This window comes from Nannospalax galili, unplaced genomic scaffold (assembly GCF_000622305.1).
Source record: "Nannospalax galili isolate Female #2095 unplaced genomic scaffold, S.galili_v1.0 scaffold198, whole genome shotgun sequence".
NCBI lineage: Eukaryota > Metazoa > Chordata > Mammalia > Rodentia > Spalacidae > Nannospalax > Nannospalax galili.
Window position 1 is genome coordinate 2,644,175 of NW_008341748.1, and position 16,054 is coordinate 2,660,228.

Consider the following 16,054-nt stretch of genomic DNA (forward strand, 5'->3'; position numbering starts at 1 on the left):
ATTTTCACAGCTCAGTGCTTTTTCCCAGTGGCATGGCCTCTAGTAGTAAGTCCCCTTCCTTGACATCTGGAATTTCCTAGCGGGTAAGGATCATCTTAGAGATCTTTCGTCAAAAGGCAGTTAGTTCTCTAGTGACAGGGAGACCAAAGACTGCAGTGAGGACGTATGAGAAAGACACAGTGATAGAGTATAGGACGTAGTCCTGAAATCTGTTGTTTTGGTTTTGGTTTGGTTTGGTTTGGTTTTTTAGACAGGGTTTCCCTGTAGCCCAACCTGTCCTGGAACTCACGATGTAGACCAGGCTAGCCTGGATCTCATAGAGCTCTGCCTGCCTCTGTTTCCTGAGTGTTAGAATTAAAGTCACGTACCCCCATGCCCAGTTATTATTTTGTATAATAACCAAGCCTTAAGCTGTTATCATATTTTTTCCTTTGTCATGGATTAACTTTATTCTTCGATAATTTCTTGGTTATGTGTCCACAGTGTGTTTTCTACTTTTGCTCCCATTCCCTCTTACATCTCTCCCACAGCTGCCATACCCTCTCCCATACAGGTCTTTTTCCCAAATTCATGCCTTTTTGTTTTGTTTTGTAACCAAGAGCATACTAATGTAACTAATACCTGTGTGGCTGCAGGTTAGGAACTACACCTTGGATCTTGGTGGGCTCACTGTTGGACACAACTGAAGGCAATGACTATTCCTCTCCCAGAATCCATCAGTTACCAACAGTTCAGCAGAAAGGTGAAGGGCTCCACGTGTCCTTCCCTGATCTTTGATTGGTTTTGGACATTCTCAGTCTCATGCAGACTCAGTGCATGTAGTCACAGCTGCTGTGAGGTCCTGCTTGCAATTGTTGTGTCATGTTCTGAAGATAGCATTGAGATAGCCCTTCTCACTATTTTCCGGCTCTTACATTGCCGAATTCTCTTCTGTGCTGTTCCCTGAGCCTTAGAGGGGGTGATGTAAATGTCTTCTTTAGGAGTGAGACCTCAACTGTTCCTTATTCTCAACATCTTGAGCAGTTATGAATCTCTGCATTCGCCTTCACTCACTACAAAGAGAAGCTTATGACCTCCTCCTCCACGGGTTGTTGACCAGGTTTACAGTACCAAACAAAAATATTTTAAAGGAAGTTCTCCATCAGTAAATGAACAGAAGTCGTTGGGCAGCAAACTGCATGGCTTTGTGACAACTGTTTATGTAAGAGACCTTTCCTACTAGTTGTTGAGTTAACTGTAGTTTTCAAGAGTAGTGATCATTACAGAAGACAAAGGTCTTGGGAAACAGACTTAGGCTGAAAAGACTGAAAAATTGGCTCTCAGTGAAAGAAGAGCACAGTCATATTATTCTTGCTTATTTTTTTAAAAGACACATTATGCTTTGATCTTCTTTATACTCTGTGGAGTGGCAAGATGAAATCTAAAGAATGCATTACTTAAAACGGTGACTGATAAACGTAATTCTTACATTTGCTTTCTTTTCAATGCTGGTGATGGAACTAAGGGCCTTTCTTGAATTAATTGCCTCTGATTTTGCTCTGTAGTCCTTGCCAATTTTCTGCTGAACCCACACAGTACCCAGTAATGTGGGTAACCTGAGCATCAGTGTAGGGCTTTTGCCTGCCGCTTTTCTCAGGATCTGCACAGGTGTGGCATACTCCCACCAAGACTCCTGAGTGCAAGCCTAAATTTCACAAAACAGTGAATGAATTACATGAATGGTAACATTAGGATCAAACTTAAATCCTTTCAATAACATGATCTACCAATATATTTCAAATTGCTTCCTACACTACAACAGAATTATAATAACGTTTTAAGAGCACAAGTATTGAACAAAACAACATGCATTTACTGCACATGAGTCATAGTTAAAGCAGAATGTTGGAGTGGTTTTTATAAAAGTGAAAATTTGGCATATTAATTACAATCTTGTTTACAGTTTTACAAAAACCATGATCATGTGTTTGCTTGAATCAAGTTCCTTTGACTTCCTTAGAGGCATCATTGCTTATTAAGGGACAATTTATACATCTGCATTTTACACATATGGGTCCATGTGGCACACATTTCTAAATAGAATGTTACTTATAATTATAATAAAATGGTATTCCTGATCTTGTTGCTGCAGTCTTTGCTGGCAAGTGTTTATCCTGCAAGTACAGGTAGAGACAGAAGTCAATTTGATAGAATTGTTCATCGTGATTTCTTATTTGTAAACATTAGTCGGTTGATGTCCTCAGCAACAGCAGTCACTTTTGCTCAACCTGTATCATTTAACTAATGTTCATGTTGTTTATGCTTTTCCTTATAGGAGTCGCAACATCTGACCCCAGGATTTACCTTACAAAGTAAGTGTTTTTTCAATTCCTTCTTAACCTTGGCATCCATACCTTTGCTTCCCTCTCTTCTTCCTCATTCCTAATTATCATTAAAATATGAAAAAACACCCAAAATTGCATTGTGATGTGCTGTAACTAGTTTCCTTTCATCATCTATTATTAATCAGGAAGCTATGAAACTATCAGGAAGGGCTGCATGTTTAGGAAAAAAATTAATTCTGAACAATCTTTCGATAATAGATATATGAACGGTAACTGTTTGTGTCCTTTCTATTCAGAGTGGAGCGACCCAACCGGCAGAGCTTCTACAAAGTCAGTATCATTCAAGTTGTGAGTACATGGGTTCCCAAACCAGGATTATTTGGGGCATTTTGGCAAATAAATAGCACCTCAATGCTAAGCTGGTTTCCCTCTGTTCTTTCTTTTGTGAGACTATGAACTTCTACTCCTAGTAATGTACACTCTAGTTACTAGAGAAAATATAATTTCATATTGCCTTAGTCCTTTCCAGCTGCTATAACAAAATGCCATAAACTTAGAAACTTATTAATAAGAGTAGCAGTTTCTAATAGTCCTATATTCTAAGAAGCCAGAGGTCAAGCCACAATTAGAAATAGTATTTGAAGAGATAGCCATATTGTCACTGTAAGCTCACAATTAGTGAGAGCTTTCTCTGGAGTAGCTCTTACACAGGAATTAATTTCATTTATGAAGGCTCACCCTCATGACCGAGTTACCTCTCCAAAGTCCCACCTGCTGGTAGTATCATCTTCTTGGGATGTTAACGTAAAATGTATCAGTGGATAAAAGCATACAAACTAAAGTATCCAAAGTCAAGAAGTAAGATTATAGATGAATGTGGTCAGTAACAGTTCTGTACTGATGTAGACAGTGCTAGGTCAATGTCTGAACATGATTGTGATGTCAGAGCAAAGATTCGAGATATTTGTTCCCTGCAATTTGTCTAGCTATAGAGCCTTAGGTTCCTTCAGCTGCATACATCATATTAAACAATAGTCATTTATTAGAGTGGGCAAGGGAGATATCTAAACCAGCAAGACTGAACATGAAATGCGATGTTGCTTACTATGGCCAGTTAGTCCAAGACTTCACTGTTTGCAGATCATCTGCCATCTGTATATTAAAGCCAAGCAAAGGCAGCCAGGAAGAGAGAGAATAAGAGATTACATGACACTAGATTGAAGTTTAGAAGTCAGGGCCCTGTAATTCATTTTGCACTGTCTTCATTTTTTTTAGTGTCAACTAGAAGAGGAGTTTGGAGAAACCAATTTCCTCTGATTAACTATTGTAGATTTTTAATATCCATTTGCCCAAGAGTGTATCAAGGGAGTATTACTGTCACAACTTCTTTCCTTCCTGATAATAGAAAATGGAAGTCGACTTTTCTATGTGAGAAATAGTATGTACTTGAAATTTTTGAAAATGAAATAATTTATGACACACAAGTGGCCTAATGGCACACTTGAAGTGAATTGCTCACCTTTTGGAAGATCATGAATAATCACATAAAGCAACTGGGAATGACTCCAGATAGACTGAGACTCCTATATAGTCAGCCGTGTTTCTACTACACGTTCTTTTTGCAATGTAGTCATGAAACATGAAAGGCCTGACCTGCTCACTGGTTTTCTTTCTTGGTTGCCTGGTCTGACCTGTGCCTTCCAGCAAAAAGTGAGCTTCAACAAAGAAGGTTCCTCAGTTTTACAATGTAAGGCAAAACAAAAAAGCAGGATAAACAAAACCATAGCTTTGATTTAAGGACCAAATTTTACAGAAGCATGGAAATCAAAAAAAATCTCTGATAGTGTACGTTTCATTTTTTCCCATCAATCACATAAAGTTTCCTTCTAGTTATTCTGAATGAACCATAGATCTTACCTCCATGATATCACCATACCTTACCTTCCTCTTATTAAAAACAACGCACATTTAGGAAGTCAGTGCACGTTTACAAATACGAAAGAATCTAAAATTATATTTTCAGAATGAAATGTCTTACTCTTAAGCATGCATATTAGACTTCCAGTGTGAAATATGCTGCTTTCCATCCATACCATAGAATGAAATATTTCAGTAGTCTATACTTAACAGAAATAAACTTGTAAATGGTGGTTTATAGTTACAGGCTATACTTTATAGAACAGTACTTTATAGCATGGTATCTAGTGTAGTCAGTAAGACTAAAATTCCATGTAGTACATGTCAGCAAGACTTGAAGTTACCAAGCCCATTTTGTGAATGAGTTTCACCTTTTTTGGACATTCAGCCTAAAATCCAGGCACTGTCCATCGGCTTGTGCTTGCAATAATTCCCTTCTTATGGCCAGATATGAGCTTAACACAAAGATCAGAATTGTAATAAAACTGTTTTTATCTTCAGCCTCCAAATTATTACCATCTCAGCCATTATTATTTTTCACCAATATTTTATGATGGTGTGTTTTTAAGCCAATTTCTAGGATTTTCCAGTAGACAGGGTAACTCTCCAGGTTATTAAGAACATTCTGAGTATAGACAGACTGGCAACCTGTGGAACTTGGTAATAAGCAACTTCAAAGATGAGAAAGATACCCACTCAAGACCAGCAGCTCTCTGAGGTATGTTCTCTGCCACTTAGTACAGTGGAGAGAGATTATACCCTTATAAAACAGAATCCCTTAATTCCCCAGACATTCTATTTTCTTCAACTTGACTTATTTTCCCTGATTGACAAGTTGCAGATCTTCCATTCAAGCGTAGGTTCCTTATAAGTGCTTCATGCATGGGCAGCAAGCCAGGGAACACTGGCCGTGGTGGGTCTGAGTGCAGCCTAGTAAGTACCCAGGGTCTTTCTTTGTTCTTGACATTTGCTACTCTCCCTGATCCAAAACCCAGCACATGACAGGCCTTTTGGAAAAGTGGATATTCTTTGATTCACTAAGTATACTTTGTTGCTATCTAGTGTTTTGTATAAGATGTCTGTCCATCAGTGTTCTGATATACTGAATATATAATATAGCTGAATGTGTATATGTCCATGAGACAAGGTAATTAGACTGTGAGAAGTTGGGGGACAGAGTTTAGGCCTTTGCTAAACCATAATCATAGTATTTGGGGGAATTACTGATATTAGATGTAGAAGATGCTGGTTTAAATCATAGTTGAATTCATCTTTAAAGTACACAGAGTCCCTTAAAGCAAATTAAACAAATCAATGAGCAGATGTACATTCACATATGAGTACCCACACACGTTTGTTAGCAATTACACTTAACTACATAAAAGTACATTTAAATTTAATAGTTAATAATTTTAGACGATAGAAGACCTGGCGCTCAGCGCCCACCCCCCACTGCCAGCTCTCAGCCTCTGTGAGTCTCAGTTATGCTATCATCTTTGAAACAGTCTTAACTCAAGTCTTCTAAATTCAATAGATTTTGTAGTCTCCTCCCCAAATGGATTGTATCCCAGCAAACAGAGTGAAGCATGACCTTAAGATGCTCAAATTATTTTTTCCTAGGACTATAGAGCTATGCATTTGAAGATGAGTAGTAGGTCCATTAGGTGTATAAAAGCATGTAGTTGATTCAATTACTATGTTCAGGCTTTCAGCGAGTTTCATGTTACTTTGCAGATACTCAAGTTAGCCGTTAAAGAGCAATAGAGAAGACAAGAACTTGGATTTTCTTTGTTAAGTTGTATGACTTGGTTTAATTGTTTATTGTATATTGCAAATTACTTGCACTATAGTATCCTTACTTATCTCCTTACTATTTGATTTGGTGAGGCATCAAAATAACAACAATAACAACTGAAAAAAATAAGAAACAGATAACACATGTTCATTTGCCCCTAGAATTCTCCGATAGCTTCGATGAACTCGTAAGGGTTCATGCAGATAGCCTTTGACTTCGGTTAGCTTGCTGAGTACTGTTGAAGATGGCAACTCCAGATATCAAGTTCCTGTGTTAAACTTTGTTGCTGGCATTTGAAATCTGTCCAATTGGAAACCATTCAGTACCCCTCTTATCCAAGAAGCTCTGTGTTTTAAGGCATGCTATTGAGAAAGTCTGGATATTTTCCATACAAATGTAAATATAAGGTCAGATATAATCAGAATGCTATTTTTCCTTGCCATAAAACCAGCACCTCCACTTCTAGTATTGACTTCTAGTATTGACTATAGTTGATATAGATGAAAACATCAACTATGAATCCAGAGAGTTGATGAAAGGCCATATAGAGCCAGACTGACTGTGGTGAGCCATAGGTCTCTTGTGGATAGTTAAAATGTGTGCTGCAAGAACAAATGCTTGCATATAGTTCTAGGAAACAGGGAAGGAAGCTACGTTATTACAACAATGGTTGAAATCTTAAACAAGAACCATCGTGCTTTGGAGCACACCTGCCAGGCTATTGGATACCCATTGTCCTGTTAACTTTACCAGCCACCCTAAAGCTAGAATGCAATACCTCCCCTTAAAGTTTATGCATTCCACTTAAAAGACAAATTAACCATGCACCCTAAACTCAAATTGACATTTTGACTACAAATACACCAAAGAGTTATCTAAGTAAGACTGTTCTTTGGTGAGAAAGTTCAAATGCAGCCTGAGTGCCCTGGAGATTTAAATAGCCCTTACTTCCCACTGGGCTGTCTTTTTACATGTGATTTGATGCGTATTTATAAATTTAATATACCAATTTGGCCTGTTGGCTAGGCGTGGTGGTACATGTCCATAACCCTAGCACTGGAAAGTGGAGACTGAAAGATCAAATATTTGAGGCTAACAGCAGCTATATAATGAGGTGGAGGCCAGGCTTAGCCACATGAGACCCTGTCAAAAAGAAAAATGAAAGAAAGGAATTGTTCTAGTTTCTTTCTTATTGCTATGATGAAAACACTGACCAAATCCAACTTGGGAAGGAAAAGGTTTATTTGACTTACACACACAACATATCATCAAGGGAAGCCAGGTCAGGAACTCAGGGCAGGTGTCTGGAGCACAGACCTTGGAGGATAGCTGCTTACTGGCTTGCTCCCCTGGCTGGTGCTCACTCTGCTTTGTTATACAACACAGGACCACCTGCCATCAGTGGCACCTCCCACAGTGGGCTGGCCCTTCCCACATCACTCAACAGTCAAGAAAATGCCCCACAGACATAGCCATATGGCAGTCCAATGGAAGCAATTCCCCAATTGAGGCTCCCTCTACACAGGTGTGTCAAGTTGACAACTAAAGCTATCCAGCACAGGAATAGAGGCAGAATGAGAGTGAGAACAAGAGCAAGAGCAAGAGTGAGAGGCAGAGAGACAAGGACAGACAGACAGAGAGACAGCACATTTGGCCTTTTCTATCTGCATACAAACTTTTAAGGAAACGTGTAGAGCTGCTTAGTAGAAATGAGACCTCTCTGCTTCAGAGAGTACAAAACTAGATCAAAATTGCTTTATTTAACTAAACTAGCATCATCTCTAAACTTTCTCTAAATATTATGAAGATTTCATTACCATAGAGACTAGAAAGATTATGAGAATTTTTTTTCAGAATGCTATAGCAGAGAAAAGCAAAACATTATTTCTTAGATGAATCTTTACCAATTTAATGAAAAACAAAAACAAAAAATAAAACAACCCTCATATTCATTACAACCATGACCATCCTTCTGCCAAAACTTTCATCATCAAAAATGTTTCCTTGGAGAATTTGATTTGAGATTTATGAACTGCTCTGCCTTATTGCAGAGCAATAATCCACTCTAGCATTCAAATATTCTTCCCTAAGTAGATGTTTGGTCTGCTTAGATTTAATTCAGTAAAAAAAAATGTTTAATGTGTCAGGAAAATGTTATTTTCTTAATCAAATTAATCCTTAATCAAAACACATGATTTAGTATTTGGAATTTAGAAATACTGATAACCACTTTGAGTTAACCTAAGTAACTGTCATAAAAAAAAAAGCTGGTAATCTTGGTGACTTTCAATTGTTGCAGCTATTCTGATTTTTAAACTGTAAACTCTGCCAACTCTTGCTTTTAACATGTCTTGTATGCCCCATGTCTCCAAGCTTGCCAACTTTTCCTAAGGACTTAATGTATTTTTGGAAATCCTCCACTGCATCAGGGACAGCCACCTGGGAGAAGAGAAAACAAAATTTGGCAGTCTGTTCAAGCTGTGAATTAAAGGTAATTCACAGTTTGAAATGAATCAGCATGAGGTCCTTAAGAAGAGTAATCAGACATCAAGAGGATTTTATGTTGAGGATTGTATATTGGCTAATGTTTCAACAAGCAACATTGGCATTTGGAATATTCACATCAGTGAGTGCTGACACTGCAGTGGCTTGCTGAGCGCCAAGACCAAGCGAGACCTGGGGTTCCTATAAAAGGGCCTAGAGATTTGCACTTCCACTATACAAACTAAAATCAGAATTTTTTTTTCTTACCTACTGTAGTTGAAAGATCAGTTTTGATTTTCATGGTGCTGTTTATGGATCCAACACTATAATAGGATTCATATATTTCAGATTGGTTTTAAACACTTCTGTAATTAGGAAAATATGTTTTTCATGTTTCCCTCTCTTGGAAATGTTGGATGATTCTTCCTCTACTCTATTTGATACCCATATTCATTCATTCATTTAGGCTTTTATTTTTTGTTGTTGTTGGTTTTCTTTATAATTTTTTGTGCATGACTGCATTGTTTGCATGTGTGTAACTGCACCTGTTTCTTGAAAAGCCCTAGGAGGTCAGAAGATGGTTTTGGAGCACCAGGAACTGGAGTTATGGATGGTTTTAGCCATGATGTGGGTGCTTGGAATCGAACCTGGGTCCTCTGCAAGAACAGTCAGTGTTCTTAACTGCTGAGCCATCTCTCCAGCCCCCATTCATTTTTTACAACAAATATGTGTTCAGCACTTATTTCATATAAGGCTCCTGGCCAGACACAATAACTCAAGAAAATTGCTGCACATCTTTCTCTTTCTGAGCTCACAGTCTCAGGAAGGTCATTCATCATACTTATCTAGTACCTAATATGTGCCAGGCACTTCCCACGTGCTGTTCTTCTGTACATGTCCACAGAGTTCAGCATCATTATAAAAGCAGAAACCAAAGCTCAGAGTCACTGAGTAAGTGCATTGCTCAAAGAGCCACTCTTGGAAAGGGTGAAACTGGGCCTGGCTCCTGAGCATCTGTTCTTTCTACACTAAAGCCCCTTTGGACACTTTGGAAGTAGCCATACTCATTTGAGACAAGGAATGATCTTATTCAAACATTAGAACAAAGTGGACCAATCTCAACTCAGACCTGTATGGTCGAAATCAGGGATCTACATAGCATTTCTTGCTTCAGTGTTCCATCAAGTAGCTATACTGCACATGCTAATGTTGAAATTCTGGAGGTAGATTCCTCCTTGGCTCAGAGCCTGCAGGCAGATTGCATCACGAGGACTATAAGTATAAAATATCTCCTACAGTGAGGGTGAAAGTTCAAACAGTAACGAGGGTTGAAGCAAACAGTACTGGTAGAACACACTGAATTAATAAGATCACAAAATTTAAAATATTTTCGTTAGCACAACTGAATTCAGGGTTATGATACCCTGCCACCCCCTGCCACAGGCATGCACACATGCACACATATTCTGTGTCACTGAGGTCCTTCTAATGCTGTCTGATCTAGTGAGATTTATGGGCACACATGTACACTCTCTCACTTCTTAGACTATAAAATGCTGCCATCAGAGATGCTTTCCGTGTGCACTGTGATTGATAATTTTAAATCATGTCATACAGTCTATTAGCCTCGTGAGCAGTAGAGCAGTTCTGTTACAGAGGCAGGTGGGAGGGGCAATATCTCTTCAAATTCACCTACCTAAGGAATAGCCGAGCTGAGACCACAAGGAGAATCCTTGCCCATTAGAATATGCTGCCTTATCCCCAGATTCCCCAGATGACAAGGCCAGAACTCATCCATCAGAATCCTAATAAGTCTTCCAGCCCTGGTGAAGAAAAAATAGCAACAGAGTAGACATGTCCCATGTATCACTCCTAGAAATTAAAAAAGAAGCAAACAAAAACCCAGTTGAGACTTGAGTAGATGACAAGAAATAGCCTTCCCGCTTCTAAAGACTATTTATTTTGTTTCTCCATGCTATTAAGCATCTCTAAGACATCCAGTTCCTTTACCACAATTACATTATTGGGAATGTTGTGTTTAAATGGTCTGCTCTTGACACCTTTTCAGAGCTGCTAAAAGCCCTTCCATTTTACTGACGAGTGGGGAGCAGTGTTTGTAGAGCACTGCAGATGCATGCACAATTACAGCTATAAAATCAGTTGAAAAATCTAACAAATGCCTTTCTTTGTGATTCATCCATCTATATTAACAATAGGCATAAAAAAGTTAAAAAGTCTCATAGCTATCTGACTGACATCTCCAAATATGCTATCAATCTGAGCTAGACGGTTAGAGCGAATAGAGTACGGTTGGACAGACCTTTTGAACGCCAAATGAACAATTTTTTTTTATATTTGTTTGCCTGTGGAATGCCAACACCCACGATTTGCCATTACAGCACATTATTGCCCAGCCATGTTCTTAACTAAGGAAGCAAGGTTCCTGTGATGGTGATTTTGGAAAGAAAGAACATAAGGGGGTGGAAGGTAATGATTTACTAAACTATAATATAACCAAATTCATTAACTAGTTTTTGAAGTTACTTAATTCTGTAAAATATTGCTATTTTTAAAAACAATCCAAGATAGATACTTCAATACTGTAACTGTATGGAATATTCCTACAGTTTTTTGGTGGAAAAGCTCTTTACAAGTGCCTGATATTATCTCAAATTAATAATATGTAGAAATTCTCTAAGCTATCTGAATATTAAAAGAACCATTATAAATTTCTGCAAGGTATTTTTCATAGATCATATGGTACAAGAAGAAAGAAACATTAACTATATATCACCAACATGCTTGGATAATTATAGCGAACTTGTCTAACTACTTGCTGGATTCCTTGCACTGTGACAGTTTGCAAACCTCAGCCATTCCATCTTGACCACAGCTTATGTGATAGGTATTGTTATCATCATATTAGCAGCACTATCACTCCCTTTTCAGTAGTCTGAGATGGTACCAAACAATCATACATGTTCACACAGTACATACTGCAGTAAACAAGGGACTCGGGCCTGCCTGGTGCTCTTTGTTCCAATTCGTTTAGTGGGTTTACATATTTCATCACATCTAAACCTTATAATAATCTGAGAGGTATATATGATTAAACCAATTTTATAGAGAAGGAAATTTTATCTCAAATTAAATGACTTGCTGAAAATCAGTGAGCTACTTAAGGGAACCAGAAATTTATACTAGGATTCTTGAATTCAGAATTCAGACATCTTTTTTTACCATTGTTATTTTTTAAATTATTTATTGAATAACCACATAATTAGAAGAAGCATTTCATTACAACAGCATTGACATATTAAATAACAGTTTTCAGAGCTAAGATGCCTCTCTTTCAAAACTGGGTGTAAATTTTTAGGTCTACAGTTGAGTTAATACAGTTATACAATATTGTACTCAGTATAAACTCTATAAGACATAAAATTAATTAGGTTTTAATCTTTTAAAAAGGTCTCCATTTCATTATTAAAATACACAGTTTCATACAGAAAAATTCATTTTTAATGCAATTGACGCTAAGATGTTTGTACATGCGTTTCTAATCTCTCTATATCTGGTTATTACTAGTCACAGTCAGTTAGTTTCTGAGCTCCTTGACATATAACCATGTATATAAAGTCATCAGGAAGACTTCAGTGGTAATGTTTTTCACATCTACTAATTATTAAGGAGCAAATTTTTATGCTTTGAAGAATTTTTTTTTTACTTTTTTAAAAAATTAAATAACCACATGATTAGAAGAAGCATTTCATTACAGCTTTAACATATTCAGTAATACACTGCAGAGCAAGGATGAATCTCTTTGACAAGTGTAAATTTTTAGGTTCACAGTTGAATTAATGCAATTATACAATATTGAACTCAGTATAAACCCTATAAGACATAAAATTGAATGAGTTTTTATCCTTTAAAGAAGATCCCCATTTCATTTTAAACTATGCTGTTTCCTACATTTTAAAAATATTTTTAGAAGCATATCATTGCAGCTTTAATATGCTCAATAACAGTTTCCAGAGCAAAGATACAGCTCATTCAAAAGTGGCCATAAAATTTTCAGGTTCGTTGTTGAGTTAATACAGTTACACAGTATTGAACTCAGTGTAAGCCCTGTAAGACATAAAATTGAATGAGTTTTTAACCTTTAAAAAAGATCTCCATTTCATTTTAAAATAAAATTTCATACAGGAAGACTCATTGTTTTGCTACTAATGCTGAGATGTTGCTATATGCATCTCTAATCTGTATGTATCTGATTATTACTAGTCATAATCAGTTGCACTTGGATCCTTGGCACATGTGTGTGTCTATAAAGTCATCGAGTAGATTTCAGTGATAATGTTTATCACCTCTACTGATTAACGTGATGTAAATTTTTATGCTTCCTCCTCAAATCTAGTATATTTTTTAATTTGTAGATTTTATCACACAGAACATCCCAAATCATCTTATTCAACTATACACCCACTTCCCAGATGGCACCCTCCCATAGCCTCCTCCCCACTAAAGCCCTTCTACTCTGTTATCCCTGCTACTGTCCACTGTGTTGTCACCACTACCTGCCCCCAAAGCCGTTCCCCACTACTTGTCTATCTGGTGAATCTAGTCAGCCTATCTAGAGGCCTTTTTTTTTAGGAAAGTCAGCTGTTCCTCATCTAGCAGCAATCAGTTGTCAATAGCCCTTTAGATAAGATTGGGGTCTGCTGTTCATTTTCTCAGTTCTATGCTGGGTTACTATCTGGGAGTGCCTCGTACCACCCTGGCCAACAACTCAAATGAGGGTATCTCCTATCTGGCATTGTTCCTTGTTATGTAGCCTTTAGCTATGCATATGGACGCTTAAGAAATTATGTTGGCCCCTTTACTCTTTGGTTATACTTTCCTTTTGTGTGTTCAAGGCCATACATTGCCCAGATAAACCAATTTATTTTTATTCTTAAGGTAGTTTGAGGATCTGTTCCTCAGGGGTCACATGGGCTTGGGAGGAGCCCCTGGCTCCTTTCTTTTACCAGTTTCGCCTATGTGAAGATAAGTCAAAGGTCCTACTGGACCATGGCTGGCTTCGCTTGGGAGCATGGAGGAAATGATTCCTTGACCCTCCTCTTTGTAGACTGGACACTGGTTCAAGTCCATCTGGTGGGGTCTCCTCGGCCTCCTTGATCAAGAGGACGGATGACCCACCACAATCACAGGACATTTTGGGAGATGCTCATAGTCCCATGGAACTAATCGACCTAGGAGGGTAAGCAGCAAAAACTGTCCTTTATGTCTCTCTGTCCAAATTAGTATAGGCCTCAAAGTATGTCTGTTGAACATGCAAGCAGGTTAGTTCCACCAGTCTTGTATTTTTAATTACTGTGTGCCATATAAATAAAGCTTGGGCAAAGACCAATTGTTCTCAGATGAACCTTATCTAGACATATATTTCTTGATCTACTATGTGTAATTTGTCAGTAGGTTGTTGGACTATTATAGTTCCCTGTGGGTTTTTATAAACTAGCTAGGCATTAATTATCTCTTGCATTGTCTCACCCCTCAATCATGATTTCCCCAGATAAGGTGCCCCGATTTTCCCCATTTCTCGGATAGTAATACCCTTCTCCTATGGTCCTACCTCTCTTGAGCTCCTTCTTTCCCTTTATCCCCTAGTTTCCTTGTATAGCTTTCCCTCCCCTCTCCCTTAAACTAACACAATTTTAATCCTTATCTCCCTTATTAATGCCTGTTTCCTATTGTTCTCTTTCAGGTTCTTTCTTTTCCTTTACCTCCCTGGATCCTTTCCATTATCCTGGTTACTGCAGTTATGTCTGGATACATACTCACTTATCAGAATTTGGTTGGTCCTAGGATCCACATATGAGGGAGAACTTTTTTTCTGAGTCTGTGTTACTTCACTTAGTATAAAAGTTTCTAGTTCCATTCATTTACCTGCAAATTTCATGATTTCATCTTTCTTTACTGCTGAGTAAAACTCCATCATATAAATGAACCACATTTTCATTATCCGCTCATCAATTGAGGCACAGTTAGGTTGCTTCCATCTCTTAGCTATTGTGCAAAGAGCAGCAACAAACATGGATGTGCAAGTGTCTCTGCAATAGGATGAGTTATTTGGGTATATGCCAAGGAGTGGTATAACTGGGTCAAATGGTAGGTTCATTTGTAATTTTTAAAGAGCTCTCCACACTGCTTTCCATAGCGGTTGAACAAGTTTGCAACCCCACCAGCAGTGTATCCTCTCCACTTCCTCGCCAACATTTGGTATCATTTGTTCTCTTGATCTTAGCCAGTTTGAATTGGGTAAGATGAAATCTTAAAGTGGTTTTAATTTGCATTTCCCTAATTATTAGTGCTATATAACAACTTTTAAGATGCTTCTTAGCCGTCTTCTTCTTTTGAGAAATCTCTGTTCACCTCCTTAGCCCATCTGTTAATTGGGTTACTTCTTGTTTTAATTCTTTGTTTTTTGAGTTCCTTATATATTCTGGATGTTAAACCTCTGTCAGATGTGTCGCTGGAGAAGGTTTTCTCCCATTCTGTGGGTTTTCTCTTCCCTTCACTGGTTGACTCCTTTGATGTACAGAAGCTCTTTAATTTAATGAGGCCCCATTTGTTGATTCTTGACATTGTGTCCTGAGTAATTGATGTCCAGTTTAGAAAATCCTTTCCTACACCTATATCTAGTAGGTTTTTGCCAGTGTTTTCTTCTAACAGTTTCAGAGTTTCAGGATTCACATTGAGGTCTTTGATCCATCTGGAGTTGACTTTTGTGCAAGGTGAAATATAGGGGTTTAGTTTCATTCTTCTACAGGTAGAGAACTAGTTTTGCCAGCACCATTTGCTGAACATGCTGTCTTTCCTCCAGTGAATGTTCTTGGCCCCTTTGTCAAATATCAGGTGGCTGAAATTGCATTTACTCATATTTCGGTCTTCAATTTTGTTCCATTTATCTATGGATTTATTTTTATGCCAGTAATATGTTGTTTCTATGACTATAGTTCTGCAATACAGTTTGAAATCTGGTATAACAATCCCCCCAGCATTGCTCTTAGTGCTCAGGGTTGCTTTGGCTATCCGAGGTCTTTTGAGCTTCAATATGAATCTTGGGATTTCTTTTCCAATTCTGTGAAAAATGTCATGGGGATTTTGATTGGCCTTGCATTGATTCTATATATGGCTTTTGGTAGGATGGTCATTTTCACAATATTAATTCTTCCAATCCATGAGCATTGGAGGTTCTTCCATCTTCTGATGTCTTCCACAATTTCTTTCTTTAAAGGAGCCAGGGGCTCCTCCCAAGCCCATGGGACCCCTGAGGAACAGATCCTCAAACGACCTTAAGAGGAAAAACAAATCAGTTTATCTGGTCCAATGGTATGTCCTTAAACACCCAAAAGGGAAGTATAACCAAAGATTAAAGGGGCCAATATAATTTCATAAGAGTACACATATGTATAACTAAAAGTTTCTTGACAAACAGCTAAGCCAGACAGGCGATACCTTCAGTCGAGTTCTTGGC

The 16,054-nt window shown here is 38.0% G+C and overlaps 1 protein-coding gene across 5 annotated transcripts in view; it reads left to right on the plus strand.

Moving 5' to 3' along the window:
- Positions 1 to 16,054, plus strand: part of Aff2 (AF4/FMR2 family member 2) — a 560,677-nt gene that overhangs the window by 361,664 nt on the left and 182,959 nt on the right. For all 5 annotated transcript variants that reach the window (XM_029565511.1, XM_017799178.2, XM_029565512.1 and 2 more), the window contains 2 exons: positions 2,315 to 2,351; positions 2,621 to 2,654. In XM_029565511.1, the coding sequence (XP_029421371.1) occupies positions 2,315 to 2,351; positions 2,621 to 2,654 (71 nt within the window). The remainder of the gene's footprint in view (positions 1 to 2,314; positions 2,352 to 2,620; positions 2,655 to 16,054) is intronic.